The sequence below is a fragment of the Cydia strobilella genome, chromosome 13 (genome assembly GCF_947568885.1).
Source record: "Cydia strobilella chromosome 13, ilCydStro3.1, whole genome shotgun sequence".
Lineage (NCBI taxonomy): Eukaryota > Metazoa > Arthropoda > Insecta > Lepidoptera > Tortricidae > Cydia > Cydia strobilella.
In genome coordinates, this window is record NC_086053.1 from 2427338 (window position 1) to 2445320 (window position 17983).

A 17983-nucleotide genomic window follows, 5' to 3' on the forward strand; every position below is an offset into this window, starting at 1 on the left:
ATTTCAGTAGCTAGCTCTCCGTCTATAATAAAAGCAACGTAAACTAGTTCCATTAGGCACGGAAATGAAGCGAAAACTGGAGACTGGTGTCTCTATAATATTTGACAGAATTGCGAATTATTATTTACAACGACGGGACTTAATCGCGTAAAATAAGTTTTAAATTTACCTCCGACGTTTCGAGGACGGCGTTGTCCCCGTGGTCTCGGAGAAGACAGGCTAAAGTTGACATCAACATCTTCTAGGCGCGCGAGTTTTAACTACCCGCACTTGGCACCTCGAAACGTCGGAGGTAAATTTAAAACTTATTTTACGCGATTAAGTCCCGTCGTTGTAAATAATAATGAGTAAAAATCGTGAAAGTTTAAATCAGAATTGCGAATGTTGCAACCGTCAGTATAATACAACTTGAGCGCATTAACTAGGAGATACCTATTCCGAGTGAAAAATAACTAGGAGAAATGAGGATGAATTAAAAAAAATACAAACGTTTCTAATTATTTTTAAAAACCGATCAGTAGACATCAATTTAATGTTATAACCAGGCATCGTAAACTGCGAGCGAAATCCATTAAAGTACTAGGGTTTTCATACGTCTAACTGGTTGTCATACGTCATTTTAATGGATTTCGCTCGCAGTTTACGATGCCTGGTTATACACTATGAGGATAAACGGACGGATAAATAGTTGCAAAAACTATTTATGTAAATTAATTGTAACATAATGCTGCATTTTCATACAGGTATCCTATGCACGTAATAATATTGTCGCACTCAAAATAAATCTCTCCCCTTCCAATTCAAAATGTCTTTTTAGCCTCAACATTTTATGATCATTAATATGTGCCAATGGAATAAAAAGTGTTTATTATATTTTACATTCCACGGTGATATTTCTGCCTCTTTATTATATTTTGCGGACTAAAAATATCAGCTGTATTTTTCCTTTTTGCCTTGAGGGAAAAAATGCTCGAAAATAGATAGTTTAGGATCAGTTCTATATATAGACATCGGATTGCGGGTGTTTGTCAACGTACTAAAACGTGACATAGCCTTCATTTCAAATAAGCGCCTCCAGGGGCCCATTTGATATACTTGTGTATGGAATGCTGTATATACTGAAACTCAGCGTCGCGGAGTGTGCCATGTTGGCTCACACCGTGACACCAAGCTGAGTAAGGACCATTTAGCGCAACCTCATTCTGTTTAATTATTTCTAGTTTTAGTCTTGTTATGTTGTGCTAATAAATGCTTTTTCTTTATATAAAGTAATCTTGAGATTGACGTCGTTAAAACGGCTACTTAACAAATACTATTAGTTTTTTAAGCCGTAGTTGTATTTAATTTATTTATTTATTCAATTCAATTCAATATTCAATTCAATATGTTCTTTATTCAAATAGGCCTAGCAACAAGCACTTTGAAATTGTCAAGTTTTAAATATTACCTTAATCTAAATATCAGAGCAATTTATTGATGCAGTTATTATTATTCTTAATGACATTGAATTATAATAAGAATTCACAAAAGGATCGTCAAACACCAAAATTATTTATGTATGACCAACGGATAATAAAACCACCTAAGAACATAAATAAATACAAAACATGTTGTATTTACTGATTTAAACTAACACGATTTTCACTCATAATTTAAAACTAATAAGGGACTTAACCGCGTACAAACTTAAGTTTAACTTAAGTTTAAGTTTAAGTTTGTACAAGTTTAAGTTTAAGTGTAAGTTTGTACGCGGTTAAGTCCCGTATTAGTTTTAAATTATGTTGTATTTAATATAGGTACGATATAACGAAATCGTTTCCTTAGAAAATAATTCCGAAGTTGGGATCATCATCTGAAGAATCTTGTCAACTGTTTTGTATCTACGAGGGGCGTTCAATAAATTCTCGGTATGTGAATGAAAACAAACAAATACGATAAGTTTAATATTTTTATTTTTCAATATACTCCCCCCCTATGTTGATACACTTAAAAGATCGATCTATTATTTTTTTTAATCCCTCATAAAAATAATTTTTATCTTTGGTGTCAAAATGCTCCTCCACTGCCGCCTTCAACGCTTCATCGTCAGAAAATCGATTTCCACGCAGATCCTTTTTAAGATTGGGGAACAAAAAGAAGTCACTGGGGGCTAAGTCCGGACTATACGGTGGGTGAGTAATAGTTTCAAACCCAGATTCAAGAATAGCCGCCTTGGCAATATGAGCAGTATGCACAGGGGCGTTGTCATGCAGAAGCAGAACACCTTTGGTTAATTTTCCTCGCCTCTTGTCTTTGATTGCACCCCTTAATTGACGTAGAATATTAGCGTAGTACTGTCCTGTGATATTTACACTCTTTTGTTTGTAATCGATCAGTAATATTCCTTCACAATCCCAAAATATTGTGGCCATGACCTTGCCAGCTGAAGGGATGACCTTGAACTACTTGGGATGAGCTGTACCCTTAACGTGCCACTGCATGGACTCCTGTTTACTTTCTGGGTCATAATAATGAACCCAGGTTTCATCTCCAGTAACTATCTTTTGCAGCACCTCATCAGGATTTTCACTGCACAGGTCAATAAAATCGGAACAACAAGCTACTCGCATATCTTTTTGAACCGGTGTCAGCATTCGCGGAACCCATCTCGCACTTACTTTTGACATATTAAGATGGTAATGGATAATATCATGTATGGTACCAACAGAAAGACCGGTTATTTGAGCTATTGATTTTACCTTCACTCGGCCGTCTTCCAATATAAGTTTTTCCACTTTGATAATATTTTCTTGTGAAGTAGCTACTACAGGCCGGCCTGGTCTAGGATCATCTTCAATACTCTCTCTCCCACGTTTAAATTCACTTGACCACTTTTGAATGGTAGATAAAGAAGGAGCAGACTCACGGTAAACACAATCCATTTCTTCTTTTATAGTTTTTTGATTTTTACCCTGATTGGTCAAGAATTTTATTACGGCTCGATGCTCTAATTTAATTAACATTGTTAAATCGCTCATGGTGCTCACGTTTGTTCGGCAATTGCAGAAAAACAAGAACATATCGGTTTGAATTTTACTTTTTTTTTTAAAGTCTATGAATGACTCTTAGTGGCCAGTAACAAAAGAAATACTCAAAAAGGTTGTAAGATATCAATATCGAGAATTTATTGAACGCCCCTCGTATATCCTATATTACTTAGACGTCCGTCTAACTAATAAAAGGAATCTCACTAATATTCTTAAAGTAGAAAATCTTGTAAGAATAAGACAGCTGACATTACACACACACACACTTAAAAAGGAAACAAAAAAATTGTATTCACACAAACTCGGAGAAAAATATCTTATCAGCCAAATAGATATCCAATCCTTTTAAGCGACGGGACTTAAAATGTAGCGAATGTGCCTAACACATTTATCAAAATGTCCATTTGGGTATGACCTTCGTAACGACTCGGTTATTCACTGGTTCGTAGTTAAATAGGAGGTCTAGATTATCTGGTGGTATGTCTGGTGCTATTGAAAATGAACGGTGCTCCATTAGAAGCGGTATGGGGCAGATGATATTTTTGGACAGTAATATTTGGCATCTTGGCGTGATTTTGTTCTTAAATGTGGGTGATAAACAGAAGCCCTATAGGGTCAATATAATACGTAGGGATCTGACACGAATCGACCTTTTCACGGAGTTGGGTCAATATTATAGGGCTTGAGTTGTGGTGATTTTAAGTTTTGTTGTACTTACTAACACTAAGTATATTGATCAAAATGATTTGAAATAAATAATTGAATTGAATTGATATTAGACGACGGTAATATATTAAACTTATAAATATACAAATATAAGTAAAATACATTCATCAGGGACAAATGTTTGTGATAAACACATAAATGTGACGTTCTCAAGCAAAAGGTACCACAATCTTGCTTACCATAAGGATGCATTTTGTTCGTATCTTCATAAGAATAACCTGTCAGAGCGTCCTTATGGCACGCGACAATGTGGTACCTTTTGCTTGAGAACGTCACAAATAACAGTTACTTATTTGTTTTACAAGGGGGCAAAGTTGTTGTTTAACCGAGCAAGCGAAAGATTCCAAAATTGAACCGCGAGCGTAGCGAGTGGTTTGGAAAGTGGAATCTTGAGCGTTGCGAGGATTTCAAGGCACGAGGGTTAAACAAATTTTGCCACCGAGTGAAACACAAAAGTTTTCACCACACCAACGCGAGGAAAATACTTACTGTAAAATATCAAACAAAATCAAACCAAATAAAATCCAAATGAACGTTATTAAATACTAGCTTTTGCCCGCGACTTCGTCTGCGTGGACTTAGTAACAGCAGCTAAAGTAAGTATAGCGCCTGGAAAAATTCTCATAGCAATCATTCAATTTGAGCATATTATGCACACAAATTAGCAGGCACTTCATTAATTATCTCAATTCCACCCCGCTTTTTACTTTCTTAAGGGATGATTTTCGGGATAAAAACTATCCTATGCCCTTCTCAGGGACTCAACCTATCTCTATGCCAAATTTCGTCTAAATCGATTCAGCGGTGTAAGCATGAAGAGGGAACACACAGACAGACAGACAGACTTTCGCATTTATAATATTAGTATGGATTTATCATTCAAATTCATCATTATAAAGTCAATTCTACCAGCCAATATAAGCAAACAACTCAAAATTTCCATTGGAATACTTTGCCACACGTGTGGATAAAACGCAACTTTCTCATTCGTTTTTGAACAATCAAGAGAGCCTTTACCAGCAGCCGGGCTAGCACATGATTGGCGCGGCAGTATCTCGCCGCGAGCACAGAATAACTAATAGTACTACCGCGCGAGATAGACTACCCGTCCCTCTTAGATTAATACTGTTAGAAGAAGACGGGTGACCTCGCGGTGAGATACTGTCGCGCCAATCATGCGCTAGGCCTTATGACTTATGTTTGTTTCATTCTCACCTCTCTATCCACCTTCTCTCGGTTTTCCTTTCGTCTCACTTTCCTCCACATTCCTATCACATATAAGTTAAACAATTCTAAATATTTAATAAAATAATTTGATTTGTTCCTAAAGTTGTGTATAGATGGCAGCACTAGTCTATCTCGCTATATCGTAATTCCGTAAGGAATTCGTATAGGAGGTGCAAGCACGCACTGCTTGCCCTTAGAGCTGGTCAAAGACGCCTAGTCTTAGTAAGATGGCATATAACATAATAAAACTTGAAAAAACAATACAAAAAGCTTTTTATCCTACCAATATATTCAAACCACTCTCTTCAATATATCGCGGTAGAATGACAAAGCAAAATCTCCATAGCAAAGGACCAAAGGAAACTTCCCTCTTTGGCTGAAGGCAAAAATATTAATCAAATATGGGTGAGTTTCCCCTTGTCCAGCCATCTGTTGCTTTCAGTTTAGACGCCGATGTGTATGTCATAAGCGGCTAGCGACAAGCGGCAGCGATTTTCTGTTTTGGTCTCTATGGTTATAGTCAGTTCGGACAAATTATCGCAAAAATTTAATAATTTTGAACAGCAGTTTTGAGTATCTCCACATGCGACGCTATAAAAATACCCGCGCTCCACCCCACAATCTAAATGTAGGAGATACAGAGTACAAATGAGTGACAAAATTTAAATACTTAGGGTGCACCGTTACAGACACCAACAATCGTGACGAGGACATCAAGATCAGGATCCAGAATACCTTGCGATGCAGTGCAGCCCTTCATAAGGTGTTAGTGTCCAAGCTTCTAAGTAGACGCACCAAAATCCGAATCTACAAGACCGTGATTCGCCCAATTCTAACCTACGGATGAAGACGAAGCGTGGACACTGACACTCAAGGAAGAAAATATGCTGCTAGTGGCTGAGAGGAAGATCCTCCGTAAGGTACTGGGCCCCAAAATAAAACCGGAAAATAAGACCGGATGGAAGCTGGACAGTCCTTAGGAACCATGAGATTGAAGACCTAGTGACTGAACCTAACATCATGGGAGAGACTAAAGCTCACAGTCTCCGTTGGTTGCGCCATCTTGAAAGAATGGATGAGGATCGGAACGTGAAAAGAGCATACCTGGGCCGCCCAGCAAGACGTTTGTTTGGACGCCCCAGGTATCGCTGGTGCGACATGGTGGAGGCGGATCTGCGCGAACTTCGAGTCACTAATTGGCGAGAGGTCGCACATGACGATGCCGCAACGGTGGATGCGAGCGGCACAGGATCGGTCGGAGTGGCGAGCCTTGGGGGAGGCCTATGTCCAGCAGTGGACGTCTATCGGCTGGCATGATGATGATGATGATGATGATGCCGCAACGATAATGTAGCTGTAGTAGACAGGAACGTCACATTATGAAGAAATCCGCTACAGTTTATTCCTTGGACTTCATAAGGAAGCTCTGGCATGAAACTGATTCCTTGCTAATGGGTATGTTTATGGGGGTATTTAGTAGTAAATCAAAGGGCCGAGGAACAAAGAAATAGTTTCTATTTTGTACCATTATTCTTTTCTATTTGATGAGTAACGTTTCCTGCGGTGGCAGCATGCGGGCTAAGCACGGTCGCATTTTTATCGCCTGTCACGTTCTATCAAGTATGTAAGTGCGAAAGTGAGTATACTGTCACCAGGCTGTATCTCATGAACCGTGATAGCTAGACAGTTGAAATTTTCACAGATGATGTAATTCTGTAGCCGCTATATATATGATGTTCCTCCAAAGTTGTTGAGAATAAAGAACGTGTAAAAGTTACATATAAGGTTGCGAAAATTACAAAACTCTAGTTCAAAATTTCTCCTGGAGCCTAATTCAGATAAAACAACTCGTTATGGCTTTAATACGGCCTTGACGATCGTCGCTTTATGTCGCATGCAACAATCTGTAGCAAAGTGATATCAAAACCGTAACAAGTTGTGAAATCTGAATCGGTCTCCTGATTATTGGGATAAAGCCACGGAAATAAGAAAATAAAGTAATATGAGGTCTTTTCCCTCACTACTCGCGGTATTTTATTATAGAATCCTTCGCTTCGTGTAGGATTCAATGTACGCCCTCGCCATAAATATGTCAATTTGCTTCCTTGTGACACAATTTACTATTACGCCTTTAGCGCTATCTTACACAACAAAGCTAAAAGTCCTTCGGTCACGTCATCAGTTTCAATTTGAACTTCATTTTAAATTCTATCTAACACAGTGACCAAGCAGTTAAATCAATCTTAATTTAAAATGCTTAGGAATGAATTGGTGAGTGCGCAGAAAAATGCCCGTAAAGTCTGCATCGTCATCGAGGTTTTTGCGTATTGCCAGTCATTTAAAAGAACCCGAAGATTTTTGAAAAAAAAAGGGTTTAGTCGATTAGTATATTTTTTTATAAAAGGCTGATTTTAGGATATGTTTAATTAGGATTAGTGCTAGTTACTCATGATAGTGTAAAGCTAACGTAATGTTGGCTGCTTTTAATTATGACTAGCGACCCGCCCCCGCTTCGCACGGGTTACACAAAACCTTAGCAAATTATACACCTTAACCTTGCTCAGGAATCACTCACTCTATTGATAGGTGAAAATCGCATGAAAATCCGTTCAGTAGTTTTCGAGTTTATCGCGAACATACATACACACAGACAAACAGACGCGGCAGGGACTTTGTTTTATAAGGTGTAGTGATATTATATTATAATTTTCAACACACTTGCTCAAAACGACGTTTTTATTCCACCGAGTTTTGGCTCATAATCCTAGATATTAAACACGCGTGCTCTTTCAGTGTATTATTCCACTCGTGCTTTTTCATTATATTATCCGACTGAGTTAAGAAGGTAACTGATTGCTAATAATATGCATAGAAAGGGAGCCTTCTTTAATTGGTCAGACTGGCGAACACCGGCGCGCCCGACCGCCTGCGCGGTGCGCGGCCCGGCCGGCCCGCCCGCCGCGCCGCCCGCGGCCGGGGCGAGGGGCGGCCGGCAGTATGACAGATGCAACACACAATACTTACTGTTTTAACTATTAAAATTTGATTAATATGAGTTTCTTTTTTTTCTCGCAAGTGTGTTGAAAAACGTCGTATGAAACTCTTGTGCATTGGTCATTACACACATCGGCTTTCTTATTGCGCGCTCGCTTACAGCTCGCGCGCACAATATCGCCTCGTGTGTGATAACCAACTTAGCACACTTGTATCATAATGTACTATTAGGTTACTAGGTACCAACAGTAAAATGAGTCCGTCTAAGATAACTTTGCAGCAACTTGAACAGAACAAAATGAAGACGCGTTATACAGGGTGGAACATTTCTGAGCTGAAAGGATAGTGTTATCTAAGTGATCTACAATGGAGTTATATAGTAAAACAAAATCATTAAAATGAAATATTTTTGTAACAGTGACAACCAGTAGTGTACCACTACAAAGTTGTTTACATTTTAAATTAACACATGTCATTAACTTTACTTTATATTCGATACTCGGATCTACTTGCTATGGTTGAAACATGCAGATTTTTGCACTAATTTTTAATACACTGTATCTCACAAACGGTTAGAAATATTAACGTGATTAATAAGTGCAAAAAAAGTACGTATAGCTTATTTGTTGAAGAAGTGCTTTTATTCGGTTGATGAGTTTTTGTCAGCTCAGAGTACAATATAGTATTAATGAATCGTTTTTTTTCTCTGTTTTTCTGATATAATCAATAGTAACGAATAATTAATTTAGATGAATTGACATAGACTTGGGAATAATTATTTATTATTTTATTATAAGCCAAATTGTTATTATGTTAGATAGTTTTTTTTATTTTATTTTTATTATAAACTGATCGGCGATTGGCCCTAGTCACACCTGATGGAAAGTGAAGACAGGGCCTAAGATGGAGCTCACCGGTTCAGTAACAGCCTATTCACTCTTGTTTTAAAGAGACCGAGGTCATATTGATCAGGGAATACAGATGGCGGGAGTTGTAATACTTTAATTTTTAATTGTTATTTATAAAATTGTAATTGTGATATAATGTGAAATTCAAACGCAATGTATATTGTTATATGAATAAATGACTATGACTATGACTAAACAATTCTCCGTTTGCATAAAAGTCCCTCATTCTGTTCCACCCGATATTTTAATGATGATAGGCCACACTTTGTCTTTGAACTCTACCTACCTAATAATTTTCTTAAGAAGTATATACTTCAACTTTCAATAATCTACATATATGCATAGTGCACGACGTACAACCGACGCGGACACTCGTGCCTGAGGATGGATTCCCAAAGAATCCGAAACATGTCGCCAAAAGCGACTAAAAATAATAGTAATCTACATATATCTCTATAATCTGACTGACTAATCAATGCATCGACAAAACTACAAAAACTAGACAGTTGATGGAGAAATAAATAAATATAAGGGGACATCTTACACACATCAATCTAGCTCCAGACTAAGCAAAGCTTGTACTATGGGTGCTAGACGACGATACACATACTTATATAGATAAATGCATACTTATATGTATACATAGAAAACACCCATGACTCAGGAACAAATATTTGTGTTCATCACACAAATAAATGCCCTTACCGGATTCGAACCCAGGACCATCGGCTTCACAGGCAGGGTCACTACCCACTAGGCCAGACCGGTTGTCTAAGCTTAGTACCATATTTCATTTCCGCACCAAAAACCATCACACACAATTAATTTTTTCCACACACCCAATACTTCATTAATTCCCGGCCGCCACTTGCAGCTATAATCAAATAAGCCCGATTTATTCCCTTCCCGAGAATTCCCGGCTGGATAATAAGCGGCGTGTCCGGATCTCTCGGTCCCGGGTAATCCCGGATAATGGAATGGTAATCCCCTGTTTATGTTTCGGTAACTTGCGTGAGAGAGAGGGCAGACTTTTCAGTGTAAGTATTCGCTTTTTTATGCGCCCTGTGTATTTCTATTATTCTCTATATCTTTTATTTGTATAGTTTTTATTAGTTTTTTTTTCTTGTGTAATTTAACATTTATATTTATGTAATTGTTTTTTGTAATTTTGGGTTAATTTTATTGTTTGTAAAAATTGACATGTAAAAGTGCCCCTGTGGCCTATTTGCTGAATAAATATTTGATGTTTGATGTTTATTTTAATCGGCCAAGGGCATTTTTATTCTCCTATTAACATCGAAAGAGCTAGTGATTCCGTGTGGAAATAAAATGATAATTTCCAATTCTGACACTAGAATCGCGAGTACAATTTTAAAAAGAAATGCCCAATTATTTATGAACGTCGATGGAGCTTGCTTCCCCAACAGAAATCGTATAATGTACTTATTGAGTACTAGCTTTTGCCCGCGACTTCGTCTGCGTAGACTTAGTAACAGCAGCTAAAGTACGTATAGCGCCTGGAAAAAATCTCATAGCAATCTAAATTTGAGCATATTATGCACACAAATTAGCAGGGACTTCGTTAATTATCTCAATTCCACCCCGCTTTTTACTTTCTTAAGGGATGATTTTGATAAAAACTATCCTATGTCCTTCTCAGGGACTCAACCTATCTCTATGCCAAATTTCATCTAAATCGATTCAGCGGTTTAAGCGTGAAGAGGGAACACACAGACAGAAAGACAGACAGACATACACTACTAACTGATATGATTCTAATATCGGCTTGATGTCAGTACGCGCAAAGGTTTGTTAAATTATCAACAACATGTAGTAAACATTGTTAATGGATTTTTGAGCCACCCTGTAAAACTAGAGATAATAAAAAAGGGAACTAAGTGAATTCTCTGTTCTCTCTGACATCATGTTGTGTGACAACGGTAAGATCAACGAAAACAAATTGTTTTCAAGAAACTATAGCACAAAGAAATCTCGACTCTCACCCGTATACACAAGGTCGAAAATCGAATGTGGTTACATTACGCTGGTTAGCGTATCAAAAATTAAGGTGTAGCTATGGCTGAAAGTTGGTAGTCTTGTGACTAAGATTTTTTGATGAATTTGAAAATTTTACGGTAAGTTTGAAAGGAAATTAGTTTTGATAAACATCTATCAAACAGTTTGGTTGGCGTGTTGTCTATAGGCACTATTTTATAAAAGTACAATAATTTAACTTCAAGTCTGTCTAAGCCCTTTGCGTCGACTTTTCAGTGAAAAAGTGTGGAGGTGGCATTATATGTACACTTCATAATTCATAAATGTTCATGACGTTAAAGGTGATGTTCGCATGAGCGGCGTCAGTATTGCCGCTCCTGTATCTGTCAATTTCCTTGATAAAATGAGTGACGTGAAGAACGCCATAATCGTGACAGCAATTCGATGGCGAACATCACTCATTTTATCAAGCAAATTGACAGATACAGCGCCCGTGTCAAAACCGCAGCAGTAAATGTATCTTGATTTCAAGAGTTAATCCATGCAAAAAACTTTTCGTAGTTTTAATTTAAAAAGACAACAAATTGTAAATTTCAAGCGAAATCCGGATTAATTCCTCTAATTATTATCAAAAGTTGCTTTTTAGGGTTCCGTACCCAAAGGGTGAAAACCGGCCAAGTGCGACCGGTCGCGCACGAAGGGTTCCGTACCAAAACGCAAAAAACGGCAAAAAACACGTTTGTTGTATGTCAGCCCCACTTAAATATTTATATTATTCTGTTTTTGTATTTGTTGTTATATTTAAAATAAACCTGTAAATCTCAAATATCTAAAAATTTTACTCTTCGGCCAGATAAAGTGACAATAAAACAAACTCCAAACCCGAGGCCATAAAGAACAGTGGAAGCACGCCAAACCGTTTTGGTCGGGTTTACAGCGGTAGTAAATACAGTGTTTCAATTTATCTGCAGGCTGCAGGACAGGCTTTATTGTACGCAGGCTTTAGTACAGACTAGACACAAGCTAATCTAGTTATTCAATGTCATAGACATAGTATATACAAGTAGTTATAGACGCGCCACCGAGCGACCGGGGGTAAGAGAAAGAATATTCAAATAAAATTTCGGCAGCATAGGATTTTTTCTCTTTCACTCTTATAAATTTTGGTATTTCGCTATCGCCTCCTATCTATGATGCCACCCGGTCGGTGATAAGGACAAAGCATGGCACTATTTTCTCTTTCCTCTTATAGGAATCGCAATAAGACTATCTTTCTCTATCAAAAAGTATCAGGCCCTGTTCAAAATAGTTTGTCCAGGGACTGTGAGCCCGATTCGAACAATATTTATAAGAAGCCACAGCGGTAGGATACCGATCTGTCGGTGTCAAAAGTGAAGTTTTTTGGTTGAAAAAATGTACCACTGTGAGTCGAAAGCATTGTTCGGATCGGGCCGTGTTTCGTTTTAAACATAGACAGAGAGAATCATGTCTTTGTCTTAAGCGATGAGTTGAGAGTTTATGGATAAATTTGGTTTGCCAAACTATACTTACCCAATGAACAGTAAAAAACCGGCCAAGTGCGAGCCGGCTCGCGCACAGAGGGTTCCGTACTTTATAGTATTTGTTGTTATAGCGGCAACAGAAACACATAATCTCTGAAAATTTCAACTGTCTAGCTATCACGGTTCATGAGATACAGCCTGGTGACAGACAGACAGACGAACAGACGGACAGACGGACAGACGGACAGACGGACAGACGGACAGCGGAGTCTTAGTAATAGGGTCCCGTTTTTACCCTTTGGGTACGGAACCCTAAAAGGGCCAAGTGCGTGTCGGACCACGCATAATGGAGTGATCCGTACCTTCATACAATAAAAAAGCCCTACAAAGAAAAGTTTTTTTTAACTCATGAAACACAACCAATTCAAGATAATTTTCGAGGAAATTACTTATAAAGTTAGAGTGGATTGTAAACTTAGGGGGGGGGGGACAATAGGTCTGAATCAAAAAATGCTCTTAGCAACCTTAATGATATTTTAAAAACATATGCACACTGTGCCTAATTAATTATACAATTTTCATTCAAACACATTTCAGTCAGCGTCCAGCCGCAGGCAACATACGGGCCAAATCGAACAATGATCTAGATATAGATATTTCCTGTGACTTGTGCTGTTTTAGTATTGGGTGTAGCTTCCCTCGCAAAATTACTCACGCTGGCTGGGGGCTGTTTCCTGAAATAACCTGCAGAGAAGTACCTATATTTAGGTATTTAGATTAGATCTACGTACAGTCTGTGCATTAAGGCGGTTCCCTGAGCCAGAAGGCGAAAAATCTCTTTATATGATCCTGTTTTTTAAGAGGCGTTGATATTCGTAGACGTGGAAAAAATATATGTAGTTCTTGACTATATAATCTTTAATATCATAGCTTCCGATAGACAAATTATGACACTTCGCTCGATACAATTAATTCCCAAAGTAACCTCTACCTCGGACTTTTAATCCAACTTTACTCGGTTATTTATTATGTGATACTACAAACAAAAAAAGAAGAAACAACAATCTTAACTTAAATAGTACTTTCATAGCTTTCGAATTTCGATATTGTAGGGTAACGTTTTTAAAATAAATAAAAATCGACAAATTTCGATCAAAATTAACACTTGGCGCGCATCATCTTTCCCGTTCTTTCTTGCGAAATGTGACAGAGACAGCGGCAAACCGATGGAACAGCCTTAACAATGAGCACTATTGTTGCTAATACAAATTAAATCAGAGATCGTTATAAAAATAAATAAAAATAAAATAAAATAATATAAAATAAAATTCGTTCGTTGATTCGTTTATTTCAGATTCGTTTATTCGTTTATAGTGAGTTTTTATGAGATTCATAATGTAAAAAAAATATTTACATTGATTATTATTTATGTCTCCCAGTGTTCTCCGAATAGGGAATATTACGCGAAACTGTGTAGGTGGCGCCACTACCATAATCTGAGGTTCTATCGCAAAACAAGAAAATTTAAATTTCGTTATCTAACATCTCTGTCACTCTTGCATATTCGAGCAGATAGAGGCAGATAGTGAAATTTCAGATTCGCGTTTCCCGGTAGGTCCTCTGCAAACAAACCGCCTTGATTCATCAATGTCATATTTTATTATCTCTGAAAACTTGTCAAAAACCTGTTAAAGGTACAGTATGTATAAGTTACTCTATGGTTTACTAAAAATGCTAGTGCTGCATTCTGGTGGCAGAACATTGCAGTAATATCCCCTATTGGATCACCTATTTTACGCAATATGGCTGACCAATGTTTTTGTAATTCTCAGTCGCTAGTCAATTATTCTTCTGGCCCATCTGTTTGCGTCCATTCTGCACACACGCCAAGCCTATTGCCATTTTAAGCTCCCGATTCCCTGCATCGAAAATGCACGTTTATAACTAAACAATTCTTTCACAGAACACCCTGGCGATCCTCGACAAGTTGGACATTGACAGCGAAAAGCCTTCAGAAGAGGAAATCGCTCGGCTCTTCGGTTACGAAGAAGCTTACTTCGCCGGGGAGCTGGGGGCCTGGCAGAGGCTCAAGCCGAGGGTCTGGGCTCTGTTTGATGAGCCTTCTAGCTCACCGCCCGCTAAGGTAAGGCAACACGTACTTCGCCGGGGAGCTGGGAGCCTGTCAGAGGCTCAAGCCGAGGGTCTGGGTTTTATTTGATGAGCCTTCTAGCTCACCGCCCGCTAAGGTAAGGCAACACTTATTCGCCGGGGACCTCTGGGCCTGACAGAGGCTCAAGCCGAGGGTCTGGGCTTTATTTCATGAACCTTCTAGCTCACCGCCCGCTAAGGTAAGATAAAACTTACTTCGCTGGGGAGCTCGGGGCCTGGCAGAAGCTCAAGCCGAGGGTCAGTGCTCTGTTTACTGAGGCGAAGCAGAACGGAGACCAAAGATGTGGGAAATCAACGAATGTTATTAGGTCGATTCTCTACATCTTCGCTCCGCTCCGCCTTATGGGTCAGGCAGCCTAAACCGCTGAACCATTTTCCATAAAATTTGATATGGAGATAGTTTGAGTCATAGGAAAAGACAATGAATAGTTTTTGTCCCGGAAATCATCCCTTGAAGGGATGAAAAGAGAGGAGGACTTTACTATGGAAGTGGGATATGAAAGAATTTATAAGTACGCAGACGAAGTCGCAGGCAGAACAGAAGCTAGTTATATTTATAGTCTGGCAAACACAACTTGTCAGTCAGTAAGAACCAGGAAAACTATACTCATCCCTTTCTTTTGGATGCTAGTACTAGCGTAAGACAAAGACAGTATGATTCTCCGCCAAACTAATATTATCTAACACAGTCTCATTTAAGCGCATCTCATTTAGTTTCATACGACATTTTCGCACCTTTTCCCTTTTATGTTTTCTATGTTTTCTTCATTTATTTGACACCAAAATATAAAAAGCAAATTCCATCCTCATTGTACAAATATATAAGGTTGATTTTTGCATATCAAGTAATAACTGGGTAAATAAGGTAACCCATCTCTCACACCTGTGCTCTCTGAATTAAGGGCAGTTAGCTTTGCCAGCTACTTTAGTAATTATTCTTTTTGAAATGTTAATGTTAGGAAATGTGGAACAAATATAGAACTTACAAGTATGTCTGAAATATGAAACATGAATTTTTAGAAACAGTTTACTTTATCTTGACGTGAAACTATTAGAATGTAATTTCATTTAAATAAAAAGAAAATGTTAATAAAATGTGTAAATATGTAAATGTTATTTAATTTTAATCTTACTTTTAACTTTAATTTTAATTTTGATATTAATTGTTTTTTATTTAATATTAATTTAAGAAATATGGACTCAATTGTCTGAAATAAATGTTTTTTTTATTTTTTTTATTTAGCGCTGTGCATTTTTTCTGACGATTTAAGGTATTCTTGGTATCTAAATAGGTAGCCCAATATTTTATACATAAAAAAAAACCGGCCAAGTGCGAGTCGGACTCGCGCACCGAGGGTTCCGTACTTTTTAGTATTTGTTGTTATAGCGGCAACAGAAATACATCATCTCATCATCATCATCATAGTAAAAGTAATACCACATTAACCTCGTTCCCTAACCCTTGTTGACGTCCACTAATCCCTTAAGAAGTGGCCCATATATCCTTCAGACACAGACCTCTTACTAGAAATTTAGATGACACCTACGCGATATCAGGGAAACGAAGGATAGATAGCAAACATGGATCAAGTACAAAAACCCGGACAAGTGCGAGCTGGATTCGCCCACCGAGGGTTACATACTTTTTAGTATTTGTTGTTATAGCGGCAACAGAAATACATCTGTGAAAATTTCAACTGTCTAGCTATCACGGTTCATGAGATACAGCCTGGTAACAGACAGACGGACAGACGGGTCTTAGTAATAGGGTCCCATTTTTACCCTTTGGGTACGGAACCCTAAAAAGAAAGAAAGAAAATATAATAAAATAAAATATAAATGTAGGGTGAGGGTAGGTAGGTGAGTAGTGATTGTGACAGAGGAAAGTTGTGACATAGTCGATTTTTTGGAACCTATTAACTTAGCGAGCTCGCAACAGTGCGCGTTTGTTAGCTAGTAACTTGAATTAACCAACGCCCGCTATTGCGAGCTCATTTATTAGTTAATAGATTCCAAATCATAACTTTCCTCGGTCACAACTCACCTCGGTCTCCCCAGATACAGATTAGTCCCACAGTAAGCTCAATAAGGCTTGTGTTGTGTGTGTTAGGTACTAGACGACGACAAGTACAGTCGAATGCAAAAATATCGACACAGACAAATAATTAAAAAAATATGTAAACACGACTATATTGTCTAAGGTGTAAAAGCGTGCACATATTTTTGAAGCTTTGGGTATGTATTAATTATGCCCTTGACTGTACATATTGGAAAACATCTACATTCTCAGGGTGTAAACAAACAAATAAAGACCAGGATTTGAACCCGGAACCTCCTGTTTCGTAGGCAGGGTCACTACCGACTACTACTTTCACGCGGACAAAATCGCGGTGTACGTCTTTCCGCTGAGATGATGATGATTGAAGAATTAAATAAATGTTTCAAAAGGATTCATCATCCTTTTGAAACATTTATTTATCCCAAACAAACCATTTCAAAACGAAATCAATGACAGGATAATCCTATAAACAAAACCGCAAACAACCCGTTTGACAAAGCCATTAGCCTAAAATTTACACAATAGGTATAATGTTTGAGCTACGGATAATGTCAGATTCGGATTCAACCGAAAATATATCATTAAAATTCAACTCGATTTATCTCTAACCTAAATCTAAATTTAATTCGCGCATTCTAATAGAGGAGCGAGAACTAGTTTTATTCTCAAAACGAAGGGAAAAAGTAGATTTTCTTAAAACGATAAGCTTTTTATGAAAGCTGAGTTGATCGTTTCAGGGACCTGTGCAAAAATGTCATTAAGGGCTAAAATATTTATTTGAAATCGGATTATATCGCGTATATTGAATTTATAATACATCCCGACGTTTTGAACCCTTTACAGTGTTCGTGGTCAACCGGTGACTGAGGAAAAACTACAATGTGCTAAAGTAACCACATACAAACATAATGAACCACAACCACTAGCAGGTTTTTCCTCAGTCACCCGTTGACCACGAACGCTGTAAAGGGTTCGAAAAGTCGGGATTTATTATAAATTCAATAAACGCGATATAAATAATCCGATTTCATAGTTTTATTTCATGAGTAACTATCGCGGTAACCGAAGACAATATTATAATTTGAGTTTAATGCTTTTCTTAAAAGCTTTTTGAAAGCGTATGATCGAATATGGAAGCAAATTACAAGGGTAACAGGAGAACATTAGCTTTAGAAACAGGTTACGACACACACTGCTATAGAGCGCCAGGAGGACGATTCTAATTCAACAATTTGTTATGGTTTTACATGACTATCACTTCATTTCGCATGCACCAATCAGCTGAGCTAGTTTAAATAATAAAATAAAATAAAAAGTTGTTTATTAAAAGAAAGATTTTAAAATTACAACAGGCTCAGTGGTCCCACACTAGGCTAG

General features: G+C 37.8%; 1 protein-coding gene across 1 annotated transcript in view; it reads left to right on the forward strand.

Annotated features, from left to right (window-relative positions):
* LOC134746526 (potassium voltage-gated channel protein Shaw-like) overlaps positions 1–17983 on the forward strand; it is a 224299-nt gene that overhangs the window by 60408 nt on the left and 145908 nt on the right. Inside the window, exon 4 of the mRNA XM_063680938.1 lies at positions 14342–14521. Coding sequence (XP_063537008.1) covers positions 14342–14521 — 180 coding nt within the window. The remainder of the gene's footprint in view (positions 1–14341; positions 14522–17983) is intronic.